Source organism: Gavialis gangeticus, unplaced genomic scaffold, assembly GCF_001723915.1.
Source record: "Gavialis gangeticus isolate Ggan-Ray unplaced genomic scaffold, GavGan_comp1, whole genome shotgun sequence".
Classification (NCBI taxonomy): domain Eukaryota; kingdom Metazoa; phylum Chordata; order Crocodylia; family Gavialidae; genus Gavialis; species Gavialis gangeticus.
Genome location: NW_017729011.1, coordinates 18666482 through 18692970, shown reverse-complemented (window position 1 = coordinate 18692970; position 26489 = coordinate 18666482). Strand labels below are relative to the sequence as shown.

General features: G+C 49.0%; 1 protein-coding gene across 3 annotated transcripts; it reads right to left on the bottom strand.

Annotated features, from left to right (window-relative positions):
- Window positions 1–834: 834 nt before the first annotated feature.
- On the bottom strand, window positions 835–26008 carry ADAMTS13 (ADAM metallopeptidase with thrombospondin type 1 motif 13). 3 transcript variants are annotated; one of them, XM_019510748.1, is made up of 32 exons: window positions 24969–26008; window positions 24650–24716; window positions 23455–23738; window positions 22937–23078; window positions 22555–22694; window positions 21286–21369; window positions 21066–21190; window positions 20011–20157; window positions 17810–17944; window positions 16853–17003; window positions 16259–16363; window positions 15603–15754; window positions 15083–15146; window positions 14456–14582; window positions 14065–14213; window positions 13473–13593; window positions 12683–12763; window positions 12241–12422; window positions 10979–11114; window positions 9801–9930; window positions 9535–9714; window positions 8793–8982; window positions 7494–7611; window positions 6868–6997; window positions 6534–6713; window positions 5888–6067; window positions 5323–5527; window positions 4342–4687; window positions 3432–3578; window positions 2427–2603; window positions 1989–2173; window positions 835–1656 (listed from the first exon to the last, which is right to left on the bottom strand). In XM_019510748.1, the coding sequence occupies exons 1-32, from the start codon at window positions 25041–25043 to the stop codon at window positions 1498–1500; spliced, it is 4794 nt and encodes a 1597-aa protein (XP_019366293.1). In that variant the 5' UTR covers window positions 25044–26008; the 3' UTR covers window positions 835–1497. The 3 variants fall into 3 exon arrangements, with proteins under 3 accessions (XP_019366293.1, XP_019366294.1, XP_019366295.1); XM_019510749.1 differs by having other exon boundaries at window positions 7494–7608; XM_019510750.1 differs by lacking the exon at window positions 5888–6067.
- Window positions 26009–26489: the final 481 nt, after the last annotated feature.

The following is a 26489-nucleotide window of genomic DNA, read 5'->3' as shown; positions in this document are numbered from 1 at the left end:
AGGTGCAGCCATTCCCAGCAGAGCTTCCGATCAGCACTGAAGAAGGCTGCTTTGCACAGGAGAGAGAGGTCAAAAGATTTCAATGAGGTCAAAAGATTTTTGGACCAAAATGAGACCGAGGTGAGCAGGTCTTTCTGATGAAGAGGATTCTTCTAAAAACAAACTGGAATCTTAACTGACCAAAGACAAGGGTGAATTTATCACTGCTTTATACCACTCTTCACTGCTGTTACCACTGATCATACGCAGCTTCCAAGGGCTTTCCAGTGTACCAGTGCACATACAGTGAGATATAAGGAGGTTGTTGTATTATGTACTGTAGGGTATATATTATTATATGTGCTATAGTTTTGGAGATATTCTACTGAGTTCCACTGAGTAACCAGTCTTGCTGATGTCACACTTAATTTCCCTGCTAATTGCAGCTTACAGTGTCCAGCTGTTACTCTCTATGGGGGTAACTTTCATTATCTTTAGTCTTTACCAAGAGAGGGCTTGTACCAAGAAGTAAAATAGATAATGAAAAGAAACTGTGCCATGTGGAAGGAAAAAGGGAAAACCTGAGAAAGGAGGATGCTCCTAAACTCTGCAGCTGACACAACAACCCTTTCTCTTTTCCTTCCAACTTGCATTTCCCCCAGAGAAATCCCAAAAGCAACACCACCAATGACAGGCTGCTGAAAAGCCAAGAGAGTTCAGTGCAGAGAAATGTGTAACACATACGCAACTTTGTAAAGTCTGTCATCAATAGAAACCAGCCCTCTGAAACTTCTGGGTGATAGAGTAAAGATGGGCCCAAAAAGCAGAGGCTGGATGCACCTGAGCAGGCAGATGTTGTCACCAAGGTTTTATTTTCCTAAATACCAGTACACGTGAGTGTTACTTCCAGACATACAAGGCCTTATTTCTGTTTATATTTAAGGCCCCATTAGATGGCGAAGTGTGTAAAACTGATCAGGTCCCTTAACACTACTGGAGTGAGACCCAGAGCCCTAAACTGCATGCTTTTTCCACACTGCTCATTCACAGCCGTGGCCAAAAGGAAAAATGCTTGTGTCTGATGGGAAAGTTTGTTCCCCTTCCCTAGCTGCTGTGATCTACGCTCCCATAAGAGGACACTGAGCAGGAGGGGCCTCTTTCATAAGACAGCATTGCATCATAGCACAGAAAGATGTATGCAGCAGTGTCCCCAGCCCTTGGCTTCAGGGAAGTACATTATCTTAGTAGTATTAATTGACAGAGTCTGAAAAAGAATCCACTGATGAAAACTATTTTGTAATACCTGGCATCTCTAGACCACCTTGTGTTCCAGGACTGCAAAGGTGCTTATTAACCAACTGGCTCCTAGGAAGCAGGCAGGGACTATTATATCTATTAAACAAATGGTGAAACAGAGGCGGGGAGGTTCAATGACTTGACTGGAATCGCATGGTTAATCAGTGGCAGGGCTCTTCACTGCTCTCCTGCCTCTCTGGCAGAAATGTCCCTGTTTCTCACTTATCTGGGCTCGGTGACCTGGTACTCTGCTCGGAAACTGCCGTGGCCTTCTGTGAAGTCATCGTGAAATTCAATTTCAGCCTGGTTCCCAGTTGACTCCCAAAAGAATAGCTGTTTCCCATGGAACACAATTGTCTTCATGGTGTTTACATCACGTATCTGAAGAGAGAGGGGAATGAGTCGCTAGCACACACTTAGCTGTATATTTCCAGCCAGAGAAATAACTGTGCTGGGATGGGAGCCCTAAGGGAAGACTAGCCAGGGGACCTGGTGCCCTACAAGACAGGATGTCGCCCTCAGCCAAAGCTGGATGCTGGAATCTACAGACCTCAATAGGATTAATTCAAGTCTACACTGATGCCATTGAGATCAGAATCTGCCCCCATTAGGTTTGCAGTGAGCTTTGAACCCTGAATTTCAACACAAACTTGTGAGGACCTAAGAGGGGCACTGAGACCTTAACTGTGCCTCACCTCAGTCTGGTGACTCACCAAGATATAACTGGAGTATGTGTGGTTGCTCTCAGGCCCCAGGTCCATGTAGAGGGCATGAATGGCAATGCGAAGCCGTGGAGCCACAGTGATGAAGGTGCGACAGGCCACTTGTCTTCTGGGGTCAGGAGACTGTACAGGATTCACAATTTCTCCTCGAGAGCCGAACAGCTGCACATCACAGTCTGTGGGGAAGGAGGAGGAGGAGAGTGGGCAGGAAAGCAGTTGGAGATCTGGTGGTCAGAGCAGCGAGGCAAAAGTAAATGAATCCAGAAAGGACATTTCAAATAGGCATCTCAGGCCACAAGCAAGGCAGCTCACGTATCTCCATGGGCCTTACTACTTCATGGACAGGTGCATCCTCTCCATGGACTGCTCTTTGGAAGCCTATGGGCCTTGCCTTCATCACCCTTAATCTAAAGCAGTAGAACCACATACCTTGGTAATGCTTTTTTGTTGCAGCTTTGCTGTTGTACTGAAAAACTATGCCGTTCCCCGGGAACACAAGACGCTGTCTCACCATCAGCGTGTTGGTCCTGGTGCTGAGAGATGCCATGGTCAGCTTCCTACAGCCAGTCCGCCACATCAGCCGCCCAGAAAAGAGCACCATCTCTCCTGTAACGAATGGGAAGTGGGACAGGGAATGCTGTCACCTCACAGCAGCTTCCTGATCTAACAAACTGCTGGAAAAATCAATGTTATCACTTCACCAACTACTGACATGCAACCACCTCTGGGTAAAATGCAGTACCTATTTAACAGTACACAGCAGCACTAGAGAGCAGTTCAAGGCACACAGCGAAGAAAACCCCTGTATCCAAATGAAATTCAAAGGGGTGTTTAATGAGGAAACTCTCACTGTTCACACTGGAATCTGGCAACGTAGCTAATGTCTTGGGCTAAAAAGGGTGTCATGGGAACTTCAAGGGCCATGACTGGATCAGGACATTGGTTCTATGCCTCGCTTGAGGACTGGAACCACCAGGATCCAAAATCCATCACAACACTATAGTTTATTCTAACCTAATACCAGTAGCCCTGTTAATATATCTACAAAAGTTTGCACAGTAGCAGAAGTGTGTGCACTGTTTTACATTACCTATGAGACAGACTCTACCTGGATTATGAAATCTTCAGGGCAAAGTGAGAGAGTCCCGCACAAGGCATGACAGAATAAATCAAGAAAGAAATCAGAAAAACAGAAACAAAAAACAATGGCCTGCACAGTGCTTCTGCCTCCTATGCCCAGGCTCTCATGAGTCAGAAGTAGCAAGTTCCCCAGCTGGGGACCCTCTAATGAGAGCAGCCTAGCCCTGGTCAACCAGCAATGCCACATGCTGAACTGTCAGAAAAAGCATGTAAAGAAGTCATGAAGCAGCAGCAGGTACAGACTTGGGAAAGAGCCTGGCTAGTCTCCCTCCATGAACCAGCTCTGCACCATACCTGCACTGCAGTTTAAGGAGCTCTCCAGCACTTTGACTGTTACCACTTCCCCCAGGGGGCGGCCGATGGCGACTGTGCAGTCACTGACCTGCAGGCCAGTCATGTTGATGACTCCCGTGGTGTTGAGGAAGAGCCTCCCGCAGATACCTGCACAACGCAAACAAAGCCAGAGGCCCCAGTGAGTGAGAGCCCCCAAAATAACATACCGATGCTAAAACACGGAGCTCACACTCTAGGTCCCCTGGCATCTGCAAGGTACTCTCTTACCAGCTCTTTGAAGGACTCCCACACCATGGCATGCATGACCTCCATGCAAGGTACACAGTGAGAGTGTGCCAGCTCTGACAAGCTTTGCCAGCCAGAGAACCCTGGAGACCCCAAACAGCTCAGCAAAGGGCATGGCAGCTCACACCTCACTTCTTTCAGGCAAGCCACCAGGGCTGCATCTGGAGGGAATGATCACCAGGAACCTGGCCATAAATCTGTGCCAGCTTGAGTATGGAGCAAACCTGAATCCCAAGGAGCTACGTACACTTCCCTGCTGCATCAGTTCTAAGGGGGACCTTCCTAGCAGCAAAGCCAATGAACAACTGCACTCAAAGCAGAGCTTCCCCATTCCCAACATCATGTCCATCCCCATGTCCTGCTACATCCTGAGGCTTCCACCCAAGCACACCGGCAAGGAGCTTTCCTGTATCCACGGGGCTTCATTCAGAGTCTATAACCAATATCATTGGATGTTAAATGATAATAAGCCCTAATTCTGGAGAGTTAATTGAAACTAACCTTCTCTTGAAGTCCCAGAGTACTCCCACACTTCTTGCCTGAGTATGAGCTAAGTGCTGGAGTATTCCTATCCTCCCTGCCTGAGTATGCACGAGAACCAAGCCTTATGTAGTGAGCACGTAACTGGACTCTCCTGCAGTGTCCTCCATGCCTGCTGCATCTTCCTCAGACGCTGTCAGCAGAGGGGCTGGCATGCCCATTGGAGGAAGATCCAGGTCCTTATATTTTGGCTTTTCGGGAGAGACAGTCACTGACATCGTCAGCAGGTTTGTGGCTGAAGATGGCATCTGGGGTTCCTCTGAGGACTTGGCTGCAGCAGATGGCTTAGGACAGGGGCCAGCAGAGCAGCCACGCACAGTGATGGGCTTGGGGGAGTGCAGGCAGAAGACAGGGTTCACATGTTCGTGGGTCTTTGGGTTGAGGCAGAAATCCTGCCGCATCTGAATGCCATTTCCACATGATGCTGAACACTGCAGGGGAGGAAACCCACAGGGGAGGAAACTACACATTTGTTTCGGTTTCTGTGCAGATTCTGGGTCAGTGCATCAGGAAACCTTGGTTGTGTTCTCACCCTTAGCCAAGTCACTTAACCTCACTGGGCTTCGATATCCCAAGCTGGAAGTCCCCGATGGCCCTATCAGGACTTACAGCTTGCTGTTTGATGGGTATCTGATCTGCTCAATGGCCCTATCAGGACTTACAGCTTGCTGTTTGATGGGTATCTGATCTGCTCAATGGCCCTATCAGGACTTACAGCTTGCTGTTTGATGGGTATCTGATCTGCTGGGAGAAGGGCTGAACAAAGCTCAGCATGGGTTTGTATGGAGCTCTTCAAGGACAAAAAACAACCATGAACAATGGTTTAACAGCAGCCAAAGACTAGAGTTAAGAAACAGGGGGCAGGGCAGACACTAGGCTAGTAAGCACACAGAAGGTGAATGGACAGTCCCTCAGAAATAGTTGGGCATTTTTGAGGGGAGTTAATACCCTGGAGTTCCCAAGAGAAAAGAGCTAGTTCCCTGCGTGACTCCCCTGAGATCAGGTGGAAAGCCCCTGCACTGGTATTATGGGACATCTCACACTGCATTTGAAGGGCAGCAGATACCTCTGTCCAGTCAGTGAAGCCCCATTCAGACGAGCACATCCTGATGACACACGGGATGCTGGAGGTGGGTTTCTCTGCCTCAGGACATAAGCTCTCTTCCAGCTCACTCTCCAGGCCCTGGTGAATCTGGACACAGATGACCACCTGCACGGCTACGCCCATACCACAGGAGGAGGAACATGGGCTGGTCCTAGCTATTTTCCACCTGGCTCAAGGACGAGAGGGGGAAATTCAATAAGGCATGATTTTCCTCCTCCATCAGCATCAAAGCAAAAGGCAGATGCTAGAAGCTACACCCCCTCCCAGCAGACAGCTGGAGCACAAGCCTCCTTTGCAGTACTGCCACCCATCTTAACCCTGACCTATGCCAATACTGCCTGGTAATGGCAGCAAGCACCCCAGATGCTTCTAACAGCAGCAGCACCTCAAGCAAAAAACATGCTGGCCTCAAAAGTGATAAAACACAGGGCCCCACTGCCCAGTCACTTCCTGGCACTTTCAAAGCCTGGCTGCTTCCCTGGCACTTTCAAAGCCAAGCATTCAGCCCCAGCATGATCCTGTTGACCTCGGAGGGCACGGCTCCAGGTTACACAGCTCCTGCTCCTCTGGGCGAGGCAGGCCATGACACTGCGCATCTGCTACAATCTCTTCCACCTTCTCCCCAGTCTCCCTGGCACAGTACAGGATCCGGCGTGTCACGCCCCCACCACAGCTGGCACTGCACGAGTCCCTTTTGTACTTCCACCTAGAGACAAGGCAGCCATCAACATCTGCAAGCGTCCCCCAGCCACCAAAGAACCAGGAGTGAGATTTGTCCAACCACAATGAATTAGTGGTGCCACTTAGTGCACCCTTGGCATCACATGCATGTGGCAGCACTGCTTCCCGCCTAGAAAGCAATCTGCATGGAGCAGCACGGCATGCTTGTGGGCATCACCAAGCACAGTAAGTTCATTGTGCTGACATGGGCTGATGGTCATTTAGCACCCAGACTCTCACAATGGTGAACTAGGCAACTCCCCTGGAAAGGTTTTGTCCCCATCTGGAGTCATGGGTTTACTGCCAGGAGGCTGTGCCCCTCTCTGTGGTAGTACATGATCAAGGGTTGTTCGGCTAAGATTTTCCAAGTCCCTTAAGGATGTGTTATGCAAGAGCTTAGATTCAGCTGTTCCCAAGGATCGCACAGGCTTTGAGGGGCAGACAGCAGTTACCTCGCTGGACATGGGACAGTGCCACACTCTTTGCTGCTGGTGGGCCAAGGTATCTGGATGCACTCGGAGAGGGGAAGGGCATGGGTTGTGTTGCCTTCTTGTCTGATGCAGCGAATGGAAAGCGGAATCCTCCCTCCTCCACAGGTCACAGGGCAGGGAGCCAGCTCCTTCACCTCCCAGCTGGAGGGGACCACAACAGAGAGAACGTCAACATGGGGACAACAGAGCACCATCCTGTGGGAATGGTGCTGAAGCCTTCACGTCACTGCACTGCTGGGGGTTCACAGCAGGAGAGAGCTTGAAGTGGCTCTTCCAACACGTCTTAGTACTGTACCTTGGCAGGCATGGGATGGGATTGCAGATTTCCATCTTGCTCTTGGGCTTTGGCACTGAGTTACAATTTTCTTCTGGGGCTTCTTCTTTGGTATCAAAAGCCACACACACATAGCGGAGCTGGGTCACACCTGGAAGGGACACAGAAAACGGCTCACAACTTGGCATGGATGGTGCAAATTAATTCAAGGCCATTGTGCCAGAAGCAGTGTGGCCTGGAGCTCAGGTACATCAGGGTTCATCTACGAGCCCTGTCACACATTTAAATTAAAGCTGGATGGAAACCAGCTATAAAGTGGTTACATATTTTCAAGCACTAGCTTCATAGCTGGTTGGCTGTTTTTATAGCTGGACAGCCGATTTTATGGCATGTTCGTTACTTTGCACATGTGGCCAGGCTAAAAATATTGAGCAATTAACCAGTTAATTGCATAATATATGTAATGTGTGGCAGGGGCCTATAAGGCCAACTCTGAGCCCCAAGAACATCTATTGACAGCAGCTCCACCTAGATTCAGGCCAGGAGTGAAGCAGCAGCAGGCTCTGTAACCCCATTTCCAGTGCTGAGCCATGCACCCCTAACTCTTCCAGCCTCTATAGGCCTGTGACCACATCTCTGTGTCTCACCTCTGCCACAGGTAACAGAGCAATCTCCAGCTAAAGGGCTCCAGACATGCACCGAGCGATCTGCCTTCTGGATGGTCTCAGCTGGCACCAATGCCGCCAGGGAGTGGGTGTCTTCCTGCTTCAAACAGGGCAGCAAACCCCAGCAAGTTACTGGCGGCTGCTGCCACCTCACAGCCTAATGCAAAACTAAGGGGAACCACTACAAGGCTTTTCATTCCTTTCAGCAGACCCTGGATAAAGCCCACATGTGCCCAAAGCACCAGGAAGCCCCCTGTGTCTCCCATCACACCCTTTCCTTGGCCTCCTGGAGTGGAAGCACAGTCCACGATTCTGACCCTGGACTTCCATAATCTGTGGTAAGTGCCTAGCAGAGTGTGGTCCCAGAGCAGCAGGGGAAGAACTTCTTTCCACAACTGAGGAAAGGGGCAGATTGGAGCAGTTTCCTCTCAAGTTTGTAGCAAAATGCACGACTAGCTAAGAGCACTAGCTGAAGACTCCAGGCACCCCTGGCTGCTTGGCCATCTCTTTATCCACACAATGGGAGCAGCAAAAGTCAGTCAATGGAAAACTCCCACGCAGGACCCCACAATAGCAGTTCAGACCTGAGGGGAAAAGCCGCTGCCAGCATCCTGCTCAGTCAGAGAGTCTCTGATACCTTTGCTAAAGTGCCCACACAGGCAACTATTAGTGCAAGAGGTGGTTTCCTGCTAGGAACACTACACATTTGATTCCCTACAGGTCACTGTCGAGCCTTCAGCTAGCAATGGCTACTGGTCACTGCTGAGCTAGGTTGGATTCAAACCAGCAACCAACGGTGAAAGCCTCTGTGTCCCCAGTGCCGTTCAGTTCCCCCACGTTTTTCAGCTGAGTGTCCAGCATATTTGCAAATGTCAAGCTGCCTCTGACAAATAGTTAAGGGGTTTTCCGTGCAAAGGGTTATTTGAGGAGTGGGTGGCTCCCTGAGAACAAGACTAGAGCACTTCTGTCTCTACTTTCTTTTAAGCAACATGGCTGTGAGAGAGGGGAAGCAGGGGAACGTCCTCCAAAGGGCACAGCCAACATCTGCCATAATTAAAACACCCCCAAAGCCTGACGTCTCCAACAGCATTAGCTAAGGCAGGCAAAGCTCTCTGAGCTAATAACATATAACAGGAGCTGAAAGGCTGATGTGTTAGTAACTAACAGACATATATCCCTAGGCAAATCCCCTTTTCAGCCCCCAATAGTGAGACTGTTCCTCCCCATCTGGGGTCATCAGTGGGCTCCCTTGTGAGGTCCCCCACGAGCCAGAGTACTCACTGTGGTCCAGCCTAAGGGGCAGATGTTAACCACACATGACACAATGGAGGGTGGTTTCTCTTCCACTGGGCAGAGGCTGTCATCTACTACTGTTTCCAAGTCACCGTGAAGCTGAACACATGTCAGGTTCTGCTGGGCCACCCCAACTCCACAGATGGCAGAGCATTCGCCTGGCTCAGATCCTTTCCATCTACACAGGAAACACAGCCAGGACCCCCAGATCACAAAAGGTTTCATGGGCATCCCTGACCTGAAACCCAGGTCACCCAACACAGGGAGGTATTAATGCCCATTACACAGGAGGGCATGGAAATGAGGTACAGAAGGGTGATGTGACATGTTCAAGAGGTCACACAGCAAGTAGTGGCTGAGCTGATAAGAGGACCCAGTTGTCCTGGCTCCCAGGCCCCTACTCTAATCTACTCCAAGCCCTGTTCCTGTAGAAAACATTGGGTCTGTGTGATGGGAGTAGACAGGAAGAAACTTCTTTCAAGGCCTGTCTCCCCACAGAAACGCAAGTGCTCTGTACCCACATGTCCCAGCGGAAGGAGCAGTTGCGAGCAGTAGTCACCATGAAGGAAAGGGAAATAGAAATGCTTACATAGGCTGGGGAAGAAGTGAGCAGCCTTGAGAAAGAAGAATATGAAATACAGTACCATGGGACAGTCATAAGAAATCAAAGGAAAAGGACTCAGTACTTCCCCCTCACTCGCTCACCTACCCACCACTGCATCAGAATTACCTCAGGGGGCACAGCTGTGTATTGCACACCTCCGTGGAAGCAGGTTTGGGAGAATCAATGCACTTGTAATCAGGAAGAGTCAGGATCAAGCCCCCTATCTTCTCCACGCACCGAACCGGCCTCTCCATCACTCCACCCCCACAAGAGCTGCTGCATTGACCAAAGCTGCCCGGTGCCCAGCTGAGGAAGGACAGGAACTAGTTATGCCATCTCTAGGGGTAAGGGAATTTGACTTAATGGTGAAGTACTAGTGCTTGACTACTTGCCTTGGGGGACACGGTGCCATGGTACAGGGCTCCTGCCTGGAAGGGGGTCGTGGGGTCTCCAGACACTGTTGCTCATCTGTTATTTCATCCCTGGTCTGGTCAAAGCAAATGTGATCTACCAATTGTTCCCCTAGAAATGAAACAGAAGAGCAGAACTGCTACTGCTAAGATTCCTGACTGGGCCTGGGAAAGAGAGTCCCTGCTGACTCCTGCAGTTATGGAAAGAATTTGAGTTGCCCCTTCTCCAAAAAAAGGAAAGCAAAGGAGTTTCACCTTCACTGGTTTTAGGGTCACTTTCTAAGATGCACATCACAGAAAAGAGACTGTTTGACTTGGAGCCCAGTGCCAAAATAGAAAGATTAATGCAGACTGTCTCTTTCACAATGAGAACAGACACAACACTGTTAGGCTGATCAAACTGATTCTTAATTCTGATGATGAATGAAGCCTGAGCAATTGGTTACTGAAAGACACTTCCAGCCTGCTATTTCCATAAGAATTTCATGTTGAATTCTCCATAAACTGGGATTTAATGACTAAAATCATCTCAAGACCTTTTCGCCTGGATAACAGCATGCCATCTCTCTCATACATGGTCCAATATTTTTGGCTGGAGAGTATTTGGGGCAGGAGATTGTGCAAATTAAAGGCTGTCTGCGTTACATTAACCACTAAATGTTTTTAAAGTTGCCGATTTCAGCACAGTTCCTACCACAATCTGAGAATCGCCTGATTGAAACCTGACTGAACCAAGCTGCATGGCTCAGCGTAGGTCTTGCTCCCGATTTACCAACAGGCTGTGGAAGGAAGAATTGACAAGGCAGACTAAGGGGAACTGGCAACAGTAAGAGGGAGCCGCAGTATTGAGAAGCCTTGTCTACAGTTTCCCTGAAGTTTCTAAGGACTGATTATTTTTAGCATTAGATGATTTTATTAATTTGAAGAGCAAACTCCAATCCAATCTCCTTTCTCAGTAATATCATTTTCTCTTTGGAGAATTTATGTTGCATTAAATTGGTTTAAACAAGTTCCAATGACATTTCTGACTCTGATACTGTTTCTTTCAATGACAGTGACAAGTCTGGAAGGTTTGAGGATCTGAGGAGGCATCAGCCAGTCAACCCAAAATCTTGGACCAGCTCCCCTTAATTAGTCATTAGCCCTCCCATCTGCCTCACCTTCCCCACAGGTCACTGAGCAGGTCCCACGCCATGGAATCCACGCATACGTCTGGTTTTCCTTCGGTACAAAGTAGCTGAAGGTGATGTCCGGACTGGTTTTATCTCCATATTCTTTCCCATATTTCTGATAAACCTGAGGAGGGATGGGATACAAAACACTAGAGCAGTGCACTCCTTTTAGATTCAATGCACCCCTTGATAGATGTGAGGCCCCCCTTTTTCAACCTTTTTTTTTACTACAAAACAGTATACTAGAGCAAATACTAGAGCAATCCTGTTACAAAAAACTCAGAAAGATCCCAACAGGACTGGATGTTTTTAATGCTATGAATTCCAATTTGAAATCTCTGAGTTTATTTTGTGAATCATATTTGCACACCTAACAGAGCTAACATTGCATGGCAACCTGTGGCATCCTTGAAAGGATCTCAAGGCAGCCCAGGGTACCCACAGCACCCTCATTTGAGAATCACTGGACTAGAGCTTAGATAGGATCAACAGAGTAATTTCTGTCAATGAGCAATGCTGGAGAGTTCACTAAAAACAGGCTTGGTCTTTCCTTAACATCCAGTATTTGAAGTGTTGTCCAAAGAAAGAGAAAAAGGCCTTTGAGAAACACCTCATCCAGGGACTCCTCTACAAGACTCTAGTAGACTGCAAGAGCTAGGGAGTTTATAAGTTAAACAGATAGAATCCAAGTACTGTCATGACATCATGTGTTGGGACAGAGACCACTACGCTAATGCTCTTGTGTAAAACAGACAAGCTAACACAGGCCTAGTTATGCTTTAATTCCAGATTAAGTCTGTCATAAAAACTCCAAAATCTGAATCTGCATGCCACATCTGGGCACATCTCTTTGGTGACTCGGTATCTGGGAATCTCTTAAGACAACCATTACCGGGACATGAACCCTGCTAAGGAGTGATGTGCATTACATAGTTAGCCCATATCAGGTGTGTTTCTGTGGAGGGGATCCAGCATGACCTCATACCCCACAAGTGAGATTAACTGCCAGGAGTCCAGGATTTCCTCTTTTTTTCTGAACCAATCTTTACCCAAGTCTGAACACAACACAGAAGGAGCTTGTAACTCAGCCTTCTCACAGGTGATCAGGAACTGGCCCAAGGATGAGGCCTGCTGGCCATCCCTAATGGACTGGAATGAAGATTCTGTGCTTCAGTGCGGAGGTCTTAGCTTGGAGCCACCCAGTCCCACTCTGGCCATTTTTGGCCTCCCCTTGTAAAACCACAAGTCACCTGGATCTCTATGTCCTCTTGAGTTGGTCCATCCACATGGATTTCCTCTAGAATCGGCAGGTGGTCCTGAGTGAGAAACAGCGTGTATCTGATCTGGCTGTCTTCCAGTACTGATGGGTATGTAGTGTTCAATGAGATTGTTCCCTTCCCAGCCACCACATACTGACCTTTGATCTTCACAGCTAAAGGAGCAACAGCAACAGACGGAAAACATGGGTGTGAGATTCACTCACATCATCAATAAATAAAGATCCCATGAGGTATGTTTGTCTGGTCTAGTTCAGACATCCCACACAGTAGGGCTTCCCCAGTTCCCTGTGGCGAGTACCCCACAAGTGGACAAACTGCCCTGTCAGGAAGGTTTCTCACAATTTCTGCCTGTATGCATAGGAATACAATCAGCAAACTGATCCATAACCCTCACCCTTCCTCTCATGCTCACCCAAATGCGTGAAGAGGGGTTTCCGATTGACAACATGGACCTCAGTGGTGTTGCCAGGCAGGGCCAGAAATGTAACATATTCTGGAATGGTCAAAACAAAGAAGATCTGGTTATTTTTGTTTCTGCACCGTCTTTGAGAGCATGGTGGGTTCCAAATGAACAGCACTTGCAGTGCCTCTTTCGTCTTAGGATCTCAGGGTGCTTTACAAACAATAATCAAGCGTCTCAAAGGTACATGTCATCTGGTTTGCTTCACAAAAAGCATGGGTGGGGTGCTGAAACACTGGGCTACATTCACCCTTGCTGGAAGTCCCCTGACTTCACAGTCGTCCCCGGGATGAACATAGCTAAGAAAGTTCAAATGTGGTAGAGGACTTTCGTATTGTGTCAGCCTATGAAAGATGTGTGAGGGTGACTACAGGAGTGAGGATAGTGCCCTCAAAGCAGCACTGTACCTCTCTATACCTTCAGGCATGAGAAAGTCTGAAGTTCCCACTGATGCAGAGAATTGGATTTGGCTGAGCTCTTCCCCACCCAGTGCCAAAAGAGGAAATCAAAGCTGGAGTTGAGTCCTCAGGCAACGGGCAAAGGAGTAATCACACTACAGAGCTCAACAGAGAACACACCCTGCAGGTAGTTCTCCAGCAACCTGGCAGCTCTTAATCTCCTCCTCTGACAGTCCCTCAGGCCCCATCACCATCTTCCCCATGAGGAAAGAAATAAGCCACCAAGGGTGGGAAGAAAAGCTGACATCTGTGCTGGATGGAGGCTGGGTATAAGGCTTGCAAACCTTTGGCCTTTCCTTCCACATAGGAACCGCTCACTCTGGTACATGTGGTGTTATCTCCACCGCAGACTTTGCAAGCATCCATCACCTTCCCGGAGTCCATCTTACCATTACACCCAAACACCTGAGCCAAGGAAAAAACCAGTGAGACCAACTCGCTCTGAGCAGAACACGCAGAGGCTCAAAGTGCTACTTGCTACCATTCTCTTCTTCATTCTGCTTTTCTGCTGCAGAGATAACACAGGGAGTGAGCAACACATAAAGACTCTGCCATATACAAAAGATATCCAAAACTAGGGCCGGGGACTCCTGGGCTAGAAAGTCTTAATCTAGTAGAACTGAGAGTTTCATGAGTCACATAGCATCTTCTAGCCCTGAAGGAAGGATTGCCCACGTGACCCAAAACATCCACCATGTCCTACCATGAAGCCCCAGTATGATGCAAGATTAACTTGGCCAAAAATCCAACCTGATAATAAAAAATCTCCAGTAATTCCAGGGGAGCCAGGAGTCCAGCTGCTCCAGCTCACAGGCAGGCTTGATATATGGTGCTTGCCTGCAATCCAGAATCAGCTTGCAAAGGGAAAGGCCTTACCCTGCAGCTTCCCATCACACAGAGACTGAACGCGCCGTGAGCGTCGGAACCGCTTGGCCTGCACCTAGTCCCATCAGTGAAGCCCTCCCCACGGCTCCCAATGAAGTTCTTGCCAGCTGCCCTGCACATGTACTTGCACAGAATGTCCTCTGGGAAAAGCAGATGCAAGGAGAAAGGCAGAGTTACTCAGCCAAGAAAGCCCAATAGTCAAGTGAAAGATGGGAGGGAGGGGAAAGCCCCCATCAGGATGGGCTTTGGGCTATACTGGGAAATTACAAGCACCGCTAAAATAGTGGGCAGGAACAGCATCCCCTGGTGAGGTCCTCCATCCCACAGGTGAGGTACTCATTCCTTCTCCCTTCACTCTTTCAACTGCCATTTCTCCCATTACCTGCAGCATCACTGGCCGCCGAAGTCCAATTGTAAAAAGAGGCAACGCCTGCAGTGAAGTAGAACGGCTGAGGGTTGGTCGCGGCACACTGCTCAGCCATGAAGTCTACCTGGGTTGTGCTGCAGGCCTGGAAGAAAGTAAGACCCTGGAAATGAAGTCCTTCAAGAGGACAAGCCAGGAACTGCTTCTCCCACTATCTGCATGCAGTCCCCTCTGGGATGGAAAGCAGCAGCTGATTAACTATGTGGACCAATGAAACACCACATCAAAATAAAGTTGCAGGGGACTGGACAGGAGGTAACAGGGGGTTGTGTTTGGAGGTGGATTCTTGCTCAGTTGATGCCAGCAGACAGAAGTATGTCCCCTTTTGAGCAGAGCTGGGCATTAAAAAGAGCAGTGACCTGTTACACCTTACATGGGCTGTTTCAGCACAGCACTGTGCTCAGTCACCGTAGGACAAATACCATTGGGGCCAGCAAACAGATGGAGACTACAGGACATCCAGGAAGTGACCCTCACAGGAAAATCAACTGTTTCAACTTCAAAAGGTGCAGCCATGGGTAGTACAGTACTCAAAAGGTTAAAATGTCATATCAACTAGGAGTGAGAGAAGAGGCATCCGCCTACCTGGGTGTTGCACATCTCTGCTTGGAGGTCCTCTCCCAGGCACTGCTGGCCTCCAAAAGCAGGCCTGAAAACCAGAAACACCGAGTGAGAGGCAGGGGGAGAGACGCCACAGGGAGGAGGAAGAGGACCCTGATATGTCCCTCAATCCACAAGACTGGGAAGTATCTGCCCATGACCCTGCAACCCACCAAAACGGGGCAGCGATACATGCCAACAAAGACGTGACATGGGGACAAAACTGGTGAAAAGACAAGAACAAGCCAGGGCAGCGAGGCCTGGCTGTGCTGGCTCTGCCAGTGCAAGGGGCAGCACTCATCTTGCTGACTAAATCCAGTGCATCCCAGACTGCATGACTGGCCTAAGTACAGCACAGGGCACCCAGTCTTGTGCAAACAAACCTTCACCCACACAAGATGTCAGCCCCAGCCACGGGGTGGAAACAGGCTCCGTGGGCCTGCCCCCAGCTACAGGGCCCCATTCCCCCCTCCAGTGGCACTGCTGAAAAGTGTCCAAGTCTTACCTAGGGTTGTTACAGAATCGTCGCCTCACTGCAACTCCACCACCGCAACTGCGGGAGCAGGAAGTGAAAGGGCTCCAGCTGGACCAGTGGCCATGCACCACCGTGACAGGGTTCAGATCCTCCAGAGAGCTACATCGGCCCTTGGAGCACCACTGGAACAAGGAATGCCATATATAGGGCAGCAGCAGCAAGGGTGCAGCTATGAGTGCCAGGGCTGGTGACACCAGGGAAGACAGTACTGAGCCCTCCCCTTAAGCTGGTGGAAAGGCACCAGGAAGGGCAACTGCACATCAGTCACCTACCACCAGGATGTGGAGGCAAGCACAGACCCCAAGGCACAGGCACTAAAGCTGTCCTGTCTACAGAGCAGGGCCTAGGGGTTAATACACAGATCACCCACCCCAAGGAAGAGGACCCTCCCCTGCATGGCACTAACATCAGGCTACAAGACTGCAAAGTCCTTCCAGAGACACAGAGTCCCACCTGGTGCGGGGGGGAAGGCCCAAACCAACTAAGATCACATACAGCTTATAGCTCTAGCATTTGGAGTCAGCTCCCTAGAGAGAGAAGACCATTAGCCCTGTGGCACCACCAAACTATCTTCCACCACCACCCACTCCTGCCTCCAACCTCAGAAGCAGCCACAGACTTCGTACCTTACTGATCCCACACTCAGTACCGTCCAGAAGAGGGACAAGCAAGCGAGTGCAGCTGGACTGCTCAGCTGGGTTTGTGTGGCAAGAGAGGACGCTGCACATGTCCTGGCAAGGCAAGGAGGTCAGGGCATTCAGGGCATGCTCTAGCCTGTGGGCCAGTTTCTCCCTTTCCACCCCTACTAACACAGGAGTCACAGGACGGCCAGCAAGAATGGTTTGTTACCTTCCCTAAGCCTTCCCACAGCTCTGGCCAAGCTCTGTATGCACAGGTAACCAGAGAGCAGTTGGGAATCTGGCAGGCCTTCCCCACACCCACAGAGCTGCTTCCTTCAAGCCAGAGATGCCTCACACAGAAGCAGCCCCCTCTTCTGTGCCTCCAGATGCCAGCCTCACAGACATCACGTTCACAATTCAACTGGTGAGAGCAGATGATGCCCGTGCTGCACGTGGCAGGCACCACAGCCACTTCAGTGACTGGCACGGCCAAGCAGGATGCCAACCAACAGGCGCTTCCCACCACTCCCAGCTGCTAGCACCACCAGGCAGGGCCAACCCCCAACAGAAGCACAAGCAAGCAGAGAGCGTTCTACCTACAACATTGCTGTCAGCGAAGGTGCAAGCTGTGGCTGCAGCCCCAAAGGCAACTTTACACTGCTCATCCACACCATAGTATAAGCCAGGCTTCCACCCAGGGATGCTGCCTCCCAGGTCCGGCAGGTCATTTATGCAGCTGGCTTGGCCTGTACTGATAAAACCACAAGAGACTTCATTTCCCCATACGTGGCCAGGAAAGGCCAACACATACCTTAACCAAGGCTCAAGGCTCTGTCATGAGAGCCAGCTGCTACTTTGGAGTCTTAGCAAGTCACTGTACCTGGCTTGTTGGTTAAACAGTTCTTCTAAGGCATCTGCTACTTGCCGCTATGGCAGAGGGACCCTTCATCAGACCCAGTAAGGCAGCTGTTGCATTCCTCTGTTCTTCGCCAAGTAACACATACTCTCATTAAGTCTATCTCAGGCTCAGACATCTTGTTAGCTCAGGGTAGCATCTCTCAGGAAGGAGTAGGAAAAATGCCAAACAGAAACATCTTGCCCTGAATGAACAGGTTCCACCTAAGCTCCCCAGACTGACTCTTCATAGGAGGCAGCAACAGGGAATTGGTTTAAACTGCCCTTTACCATGTTCTCCTCTGTCCTCCATCCTGCACCCAAAGGGAATGAGACAGCAGCCTACAACGTATCTTCAAGAGGTCCTGGAAGCAAGGATAGTGCAGCCTTGGGGCAGGGACACAAGGGAATGGAAATGGGATCTTGTAGGCTTCAACCTGCTAGTGGGAAGCTTGTGAAGCAGCCACAGCCCAGATACAAGAGCTCACCAGAACCATTTCTAGTGACCCTGGGCATTCCTCTGTACCCCATGCTCCCTACAAAACCAGAGAGTTATAAACACAAACCTTTAGATTTACAGTTCCTCATTTTCCAAGTGGCTCCTACTTTACTCTTTGCTATTGCCTATAGATGTGCATGGGTAGAATCATTTGCTCCTCTTACCTGATGAAGGCAAGAAATTGCTCTCTGCTACACTCTGACCAAGCCAGGTCAATGCTGTTGTGGCTGCCCTCAGTGCCCATGATAAAGCCGCTCTTACTGCAAGAGTTCTCCTCACCGTCATGGGAGATTCCAAAACTGCGACATAAGGAGAAATGGGGGTTCTGCTCCTGAGCTAACACAGAACCACCTATCTATGGCAAGGTGACACAGGGGTGGGAAATGAAACCTCTGCTTCACGGAGGGCTGAGCTTCCCCAGTTTAGCTTTCATCTATCGTGGGACAAGAACAGGCACAGGGGCAAAAGCAGAACAGCTCGTGCATGGCAGGCTGCCCCTGTTTACCTTGGGACAAAGCAGGGTAGGCTGCCCCTGCTATCGTGGGACAAGAGCAGAACAGCTCGTGTATGGCAGGCTGCCCTTGTTTGCCCTGGGGTGAACCATTCATCTGACCATGTCCTGCAATATCCATTACAGGAATGGAGACCAGTATGAGTTCAGGACTGGGCGCTGTGACTCATGGACCCTATTCTTAGACAGTTCAAGAGTTCTTAGCTAAGCCACATCCTCACTCTGTATCTTGGTTTTACCACTCATAGAAAGGAGGTAAATACTGGTTCTTCACCTCATGGTAACGTTGAGGCCGAGTGTATGGAGAGATGACACACTTATCCCAGCATAACTTGCCTTTGCACCAGGTAACTGCATGGAGTGTGCGCATGATGGGCAGCTCTACAGCCCAGAGTAGGCTGCTCTACTCCTGGGTAAAGTTACCCCTCGGAAAGTCAGGAATAGCAAGTGTAAATTACACCAGCACACGCTGGAGGTCTGCAGTTCTAGTCAGCTTCACCCTGGGATAGCTGTTTCCTCAATGGAAGCAGGCTATACCCACCTCTCTTGCCACCTCGTGGTGAAGCTCTTTAATAGCATCTCCTTCAAGCAGTTACCAGGAGAGGGAGAGCTGATGTCCCATCCAAGCCCTTTGGTGTAACAGACTGCTGCACAAAACCAATGCAGTCACTCTAGGGCAGGGGCTCCCAAACTGTGGTATGTGTACCCCAAGGGTACACAAGGCATCTCTGGGGGGTTCACAGGAGAAATTGTGTAATGATGGATTTAATTTTCATTATAATAATAACTGGTATTTAAGGGGTTAAAATATAAAATGTATGCTGGTAGGGGTATGCAGGCAGCTGGTAAATCTGGGAGAGGGTAAGCAATAAGAAAAAGTTTGGGAACCTCTGCTCTAGAGTATAGGAATGTGTTGTGTGTTCACAACCTTTGCTTATAAAGGACTCCGAGAAGTACAGACCAGCATAGTTAGTTGCAGAAGTGCAAAGTGTTGAAGCTTCCACACTGCCTTGTTTAATCACATCTCACGTTGCCCTCCCCTTCTACACAGCATATAGTTTCCTCCAGAATAACATCTTATTATTAGTTTTTCCCATGCATTATTTCTATCACAGTGCTGCTCAGCCGTCTCCACTAGTACGGGGCCTTGCTGTACCTGGCACCATGCATACACATAGTAAGAAATGGTCTGTAGGCAACCAGACCAAGCACTTGGAAAAGGCAGTGGGGTAGCACCAATATACTAGAGGTTGATGGAAATGTGTGTGTGAAAGATGTACCTGCAGCAAAACGACAGGCTAAACTGTCTGCTGGTGCAAACTGGCAAAGATCCACAAGTGACAGAACAGCCCCAGCAGAGAACCTAGGCTGTAAACACTCAATCCCTGTTTTATTTAATTTGCTTCTCTATTATTTGCTCTCCAATTATCACCACCCTGCCCACAAGAACCTCAGTGCAACCTGTTCAACACCAGAGCTCTGCCCTATGGGACCCTCCTCCTCTGGACCAAAGCTCCACATCTCTACAGGAAGCGAGGCCATTAGCAGGGGATCCCTGATGCTTCCAAGGTTCAGAATCAGCTGGTGGCAAAGAGCTGAGCCCTGGTGTACAGCACCATGGCATGATGGCTCAGGGCTGAGGGCTCCAGGACATGCTGAGTGCCCTCTGCTATCAGAGCAGTCAATGGGATCTAAGGGAGTGGTGGACCTGGCAGGGTTAGTTACTGATCTTTATAAAGAAAACTTCAGAACTGCATTTCAACTAAACGAGTGGGTGCCCAAGGTGAACCCTTTTCTCTCCTTGAGTAAAATACAACAGCTGCTGTTAGCAAGGATGTGAGGTTCCACACTGACCTGTGCCCAATCTCATGGGCCATGGTGACTCCCAAGTCAAAACCAGTGTCCTCAGTGATAATGCAGCTCCAAGAGGAGGAGCAGGCTCCACCCAGCTGAGTGGCTCCACGAAGCTCTTTGTTCCCATTCAGTAACTCCAGGTCAAATCTGAGGGAAAGGAGAGAGGGAGGCAGAGATAGAGAGAAATTAAAAACCCAAACAAAAATGATTTCCAACCAACAATTCTTCAGCTTCTCCCCAGCCAACCTCCCCGTGTATTTCACACCCCTTTTTCACTGTGATGGAGGCATCCACATGGACCCCACCCCACACTTCCAGGCATATGTCGATTCTCTGTGAAAGCAGGTGTGATTCCCATACCCAAGGGGAATGAAAGGCAACAACAGAGCCCTACTGGTAGGAGGCAGGGATGCAGAATCCCCTCAGCAGAGAGCAGAGCAATAAAACAAGGGGACTGCTCTCAGTTGGAACTCAGCTTGTGTCACGTTTACCACCACCCACAAAGCCAACTGAGAGGACATGAGCCTGGAAGCTAAGCAATGTTCAAGAACAGAAGACGCCAAGGAAATCTCTGTATTGGGGAAAAATTTCTATCACAGCCCCTGAGTCCCTGTACCTCAGCCCATCCCTATACCTTCCTGCCCACAAATCAGCCTCATGTCCTGCCAGGTCCAAAAGACTATATTATATAGCATGCCGAGCCCACCACAGCCTCACTGACCTGTCCCTGAGGAATATGCTAGTTCACACTGAAGCTAAAAAAGGGGAATCACTGAGCACTCAGCCCCCAGAATGAAGCTTGAGCACTCTCTCTGCACTCTGGGAGCTGGTAGGTATGGGTTTATCAACTATTTCCCATCCAGATCAGTGGAATTTCTGCAAAGACCAGGCCACCCCCAGGTGAGGAACTGTTAGGAGGGAAGATCAACCCTCTCCCTTTTGCTCCTATCAGAGTGGAGCTCCTCCAGCTGCCACTCTGGCTTCCTGCTCGTTATAAACCAGGCCAACCTGACCAGACATCACTCATCCCCTCTCCAGGCAAAGATCTGCATTACCTGGTCACATACAGCACAAGATCAGCATGCTGGGGATCCGAGTCATCCTGGGGATTGACCTTCTTGCTCCACTCACACATGCTGATGAGGGAGGAGGTGATATTTGTGGTGATGTTCAGATCTGCCTACATGAAGGAAAAGTGTTCGTGCACCTCAGTTAGTTTAGGATCTCAGCAACCCCTTTAAGGCTGACAAGAGCAGAAAACAAGCCTGTTCCTACCTCTGGTTCTGTCAGGACAATTATTCTCATGAGGTGAACCCTGAACTGAACTCCCAGTGAAGCATCTCTCAGCAGTTCAGCACCCTGGCAAAAGAGAAGCAGGATCCACAATGATTACACAGAGAAGATGCCAGAGTGAGTGCTCCTGTCTGCCCAATGACATGTGCCCGCACTGCCACCACACTGGTGAGGACCTTCCCCCTTTCCAGCTGGATGCACTGCCAAGATGAGAAGCCAGATAATTAGCAGACAAATATAAGGGTGTTTCAGAAACTAATGGTGACATGGCTGCACACACTGCAGGTCTGCGACAAAGTGGGAAACTACACAGCAAGAGCAAACAGTGAGTTTCCCACATCATCAAATGCACCCATTGTTTATGGTTATGGAGAGTAGTTATGCGGACCAGTACGTGATCGTTGTGCACAATTGTTTTATTTCAAAACTGCCATTAGTTTCTGCAACACTCCCATACAAAATCTTCACATTGCTGTGGCACTCCATGGGCAGATGCTTGCAGAGGTCCATGCCCTAAAGCTCTTGGATCTCTCTTGGAACTAAACCCAATGTAAAACACCTTGTCTGGTCACTAAAGGGGAGTGCCATGATCCTCAACAAGCAAGGTTACAGGCCACACATATTGATGGAACCCAACCTGGCAAGGAATTTGATAGATGTGAACACAGATGCCCAAGTTCCCCAGGGTCACCCAACCCTGACAGTCATATGGTAAATGCAGCAAATGGGCAGTGGAGGGGGAAGTCAATAATAGCAACCAAATGCTAAAATGCAGAGAAGTAAAATGGACTTAAAAGGGCTCAGCCACTAAAATTCTGGGGAGTCTGACCTTCCACTGAATCCCACAGGCACTGAATCCAGCTCCAGATTAAAAGACTCTTAATACTGAAGCCAGTACCAGGTATTCATCAACACCGCTAATGAAATTAAGGAACACATTTTCCAACTACGATGCTACAGCAGCACTCACAGTACTTGCCAAGGCCCTCCTTCATACACACGGCTTCCTCTGTGAAGGTCAAACCCCACGCAAAGCACAGGGCTGCAGCAGTAGGCAACTGCTTTGCACACCATCCAGCCTCCCCGAGACAGCACTGGGCGCTCCCCACAAATGTCCGTACAAATGTTTTCAGAAGCTTGTGCTACACATGACTGGAGGGTGAGCAAGAAGACCGGCCAGAGGCTACGCTGAACCCACGACACCACAGAGCCCCAAGATGGTGCACTGAAAACAAAGAGCAAGCTACTCACAATGTTCAGGTTGGTGAGGATATACCTCTCAGTGTCTTCTCTGTGGAACTGGTACACATCTGGCCCCGCTGCAACCAGCAGCTCCAGGTGCTTGACAGTCCCCTCAGACCTTTTCCAAAGGCGAGGATGAAACATTTTTTCTATAATAACAACAAAGCAAAGGGGAGTTTAGAAAGCAAGAAGACCTGGGGGCTCCTGGGGACCCATTCCCTTCTGCTGAGCACAAGTCATTCACAAGACTGAAACCAGTGCAGGTAGGAATCTGTGAAGTGCTGAGAGGAAGCTCTCAGCAGCTGCCACCCTGGGCAATTTAACATATGCAAGTTGCCCAGGGGCAGCATTTGGCTGTCAGTTCCTATGTCAAGGCCAGCACGGCCAATACCTTTTGCTGTCTTTGCCCCTCTCCCCGTGGTTCTGAAGATGAGGTGGGGCCTGAAGAAGCTGAGGTCCTTCAGCAGGCTCCAGTGTTTACTTCTCACAGGCTTGATGTGAATCTTTTCCCCACTTGCAGTGATGATGCCTTGCTATAGGAGACAAAGATCTAGCCCTCTGTTATTCCAATAACCTCCAATGCCAATAGCAAGTCACATATGATCTCTCCTCCCACACTCTCCTGTGTCTTATTTCTTTATTTATTTGCCAGTCTTGGTATTTCCTTCTGTCTGAAATCTGGCAACATATACTATATTGAACTGTAAACTCTTCAAAGCAGCAATGATACGTGGTATGTCTTCTTTCAAGCACCTTCACAGTGCTGTACTAAAGAGCTGAGCAGATCCCAAATCCCAGTGCTACACTGTAAACCTTGTGAACACTGGGAGAAGCTTGGATTTCAGCCTCTAGTTCAATCTCCCTTCTACCCAGATGAGAATCCCCTTGCAGCCAATGCTACATACTCACCAGCTGTCCTTCGCAGTAACTGACCCTACACACAGCCCCCAAAGGAAGCAGTGGTTTTCCACCTGCAAAGCAGTTGCCTGGGAACCATTTTAGCAAGCTAACAGAAGCATTCAGCACTCGATGGCTCACAAAGGAAGGGGGAAGGAGTTCATGATCCTCTAGAAATTCAAAGGTGTAGAGCTCTCCCCATGACTGAAGGGAACAGCGTTGGACTTTACAAGCAGTCAGTCCCACCTGGTCTTCTTCACAGGTACAAGCAGGCTGAACAACAATGAACTCAGGTACTGGAAGAAAGAAAGGAAATGACCAAAAAACTACAGGAACCGTTCACAGTAACAACAGACATACATGGGAAAATACATGTCATCAATCTGCTTCCATGAAAAACAGCCATTTCCGGAGAGCTCGTGACCCTCCCCTTAAATAATGTCACCAGCCAGAGTCTTTTGTGTTTCTATCTAGCCCAAAATTAAGAACGATCATGTTGCTGAAGCACAGACTCAATCACCGGGGAGGTCTTAAGTCTATTTTCAGCTCTAAAACTGATTGTTTGTAGTCGAGATTTGTAACCACTCCGTGCCTTTGTTTCCCCATCTGCTATAAAATTGGGATAACAGTTTATTTGACAAGGGTCACAATGTTTTTGAGTTCATCAGCTGTCAAGCATTACTTAAAAGTAAATAATCACCATTTAAATACTAACAGCATGCTGAGTACTGGGCAAACAAAGAGAGATGCAACGTCCCTACCCTTGGAATCCAACAAGCTAAATTCCTTAGTCTTGAATTATCAGCCTAATCTCAAAATATTACTCTAGTCTCCAAAATGTTTCTAACAACCATCCTCAGTCCATACATTTGGACCTAAATGATTTGGATCTGTCCCTAGGGTTATCTGTAGTCTATAACTCTACCAATTTTGCATTAAAACAATAACAGTTAGCATAAAGCAGAGTTAAATGGAAGAATCAAAAGGAATTTCTGACCCATTTTAACAGACTGCTGAATAAGAGACCTGATTCTTTAGACATTTACACATTCCAGCCAGAACTGCATATGTGACTAAGGTCATTCACACTGAAAGCATCATAAGATCTAGGTTAACGTTAATGCAAGGCTCTTCAAATATGCCATATTAGAAACAATTTTAAACATACAATACAATCCAGAATTAAGACAGAAGTAGCCCTGCATACCATCAATAACTGACTTGGTGCCAAAATAAGAGAGAACATCTTCTGGATCCAAACCCCTGAGAAATTTCTGCAAAAAGAAAAAAAAAATCTTTGCCTTTTCAAGGAAAAAAAGAATCCATGTAGACACATGACTTTAATTCATCAAAACCTAATTATTAACTTAGATGTTTTACATTTTGATTCCATTTTTTTGCATTAAGCATATGGAACACACAGGTCATCCAGAGGAAATGATTAGTGAGGTTTCATAGACTTTGGTTTGAACATACATTATGTTATTTTGGGGGGAGGTGGGCAGGGGGAAAGGAGTCACACTTACCTCTTGGAAAGGAGATAGCCAGCCGAAGCCCAAGGGGAATATAGTAAAAGCTAAGATCATAAAGGGGGTGCTCATTGTGGAAGAGCTCACGCTGACACCGCAGAGCAAATACTGGCCTTAGGTTTAGCCCAAGGCATCACATGGAACGGAAGTTAGGAATACACAGAGTTTAAACAAATACAAGAGCTGATCCTCTCAAGGGAGGAGCTGCCGAGGGGATTATTCCGCTGCTGTGAGGCTTTGCAGGAACAGCTGGAGAGAGACAGACAGCTTTTGCGCAATGTTTGCAATTTTACTACAGCCAAAGAGCACAGTAAAAGTAGGAACCCAGGGCCAGTTTTAACAGTCAAGTAAACAAGTAAAGCAGCAACACAGGAAAGGAAAAGCAGCTTTGGAGCATCAAATCTGGAGAAGAGGATCCTTTCCAGCTCCTAAGGGCCTGATCAGCAGCACCCACTCAGATAAAACTTTCACTTACCCCTAGTCTAGAGGGAGAACAAAACACAACGTCACTGAGTTTGCAAGAGCGAGCTGCACTTAAGGCTCAGCTAACTGATTTAGTACTCGCTTAATTCAGCGACAAAAAATAACACGTAAGCCAGACTTTTGTGCTGACTGCAAATGTTACTGTATGCATGGATCCACTGGTAAAAATGAACAACTTTGGATGAAGATATAAAAGTGGCAGTGTCCCAGGATGTGCTGAAAGAGGTAGTCCACTATGTTAGCTCAAAGTCAGTCAGACAGCAGGGTAGATATGCACCTTTATAGACTACGTCATTAGAGACAGAGAGCACACAAGTTTTTGTGAACCCAAGTTCACTTCATCAGTGCTGGTCTCATCAGGCATTCAGAATGACCACGAGTCTTCGCCAGCAGCTCTGTGGGCTCTACCCTGGGTTTCTAGACTTCTTACTACCCCAGACTCGAGACAGAAATTTGAGGAAATACCCTAGATATGCCCTCAGTCGGATCGCTGCTGTTTTGTGCATAGTGGCGTATGCTCAGAAATTAACTGGACACATGAAGAGCGGTCAGTGTTGGCTGGCACAGACCCTACCCCTGCCTCATCCTGCTCAGCTTGCAGCTTTGCACACCGGCGGCAACTGCCGAGAAGCAGCAAGGAGCACCCAAGCAGCCAGCCGCTGGCCCGCCGCTGGCCCACCACTGGCAAGCGCTCCCAAGGCCACAGCTGGGGAAAATGCTACTGGACTGCCCCACTTCATGGTCACGCAGCTGCAGCCTCCCACGTCTGGTGGCCTCCTGGAGACTGTGCTGACTCGCCTGCCTGCCCTGTGTGCTCCTAGCTTGGCCCCAATGCAGCTCTTGCAGCCTCCTCCTGCCCTAAAGCAGCCCCCTGCCCCAATGCGACCCTCCTCTGAAAAAATGCAGCCCCTTCCTGCCTGCCCCGGCCCAATGCGGCCCTCTCCAACCTCCTCCTGCCCCAACACAGCCCCTTGCACTGAAACCCCTGCCCCACTCTGCAACCTCCCCCTGCCCCAGAGCAGCCCCCGTTGCCCC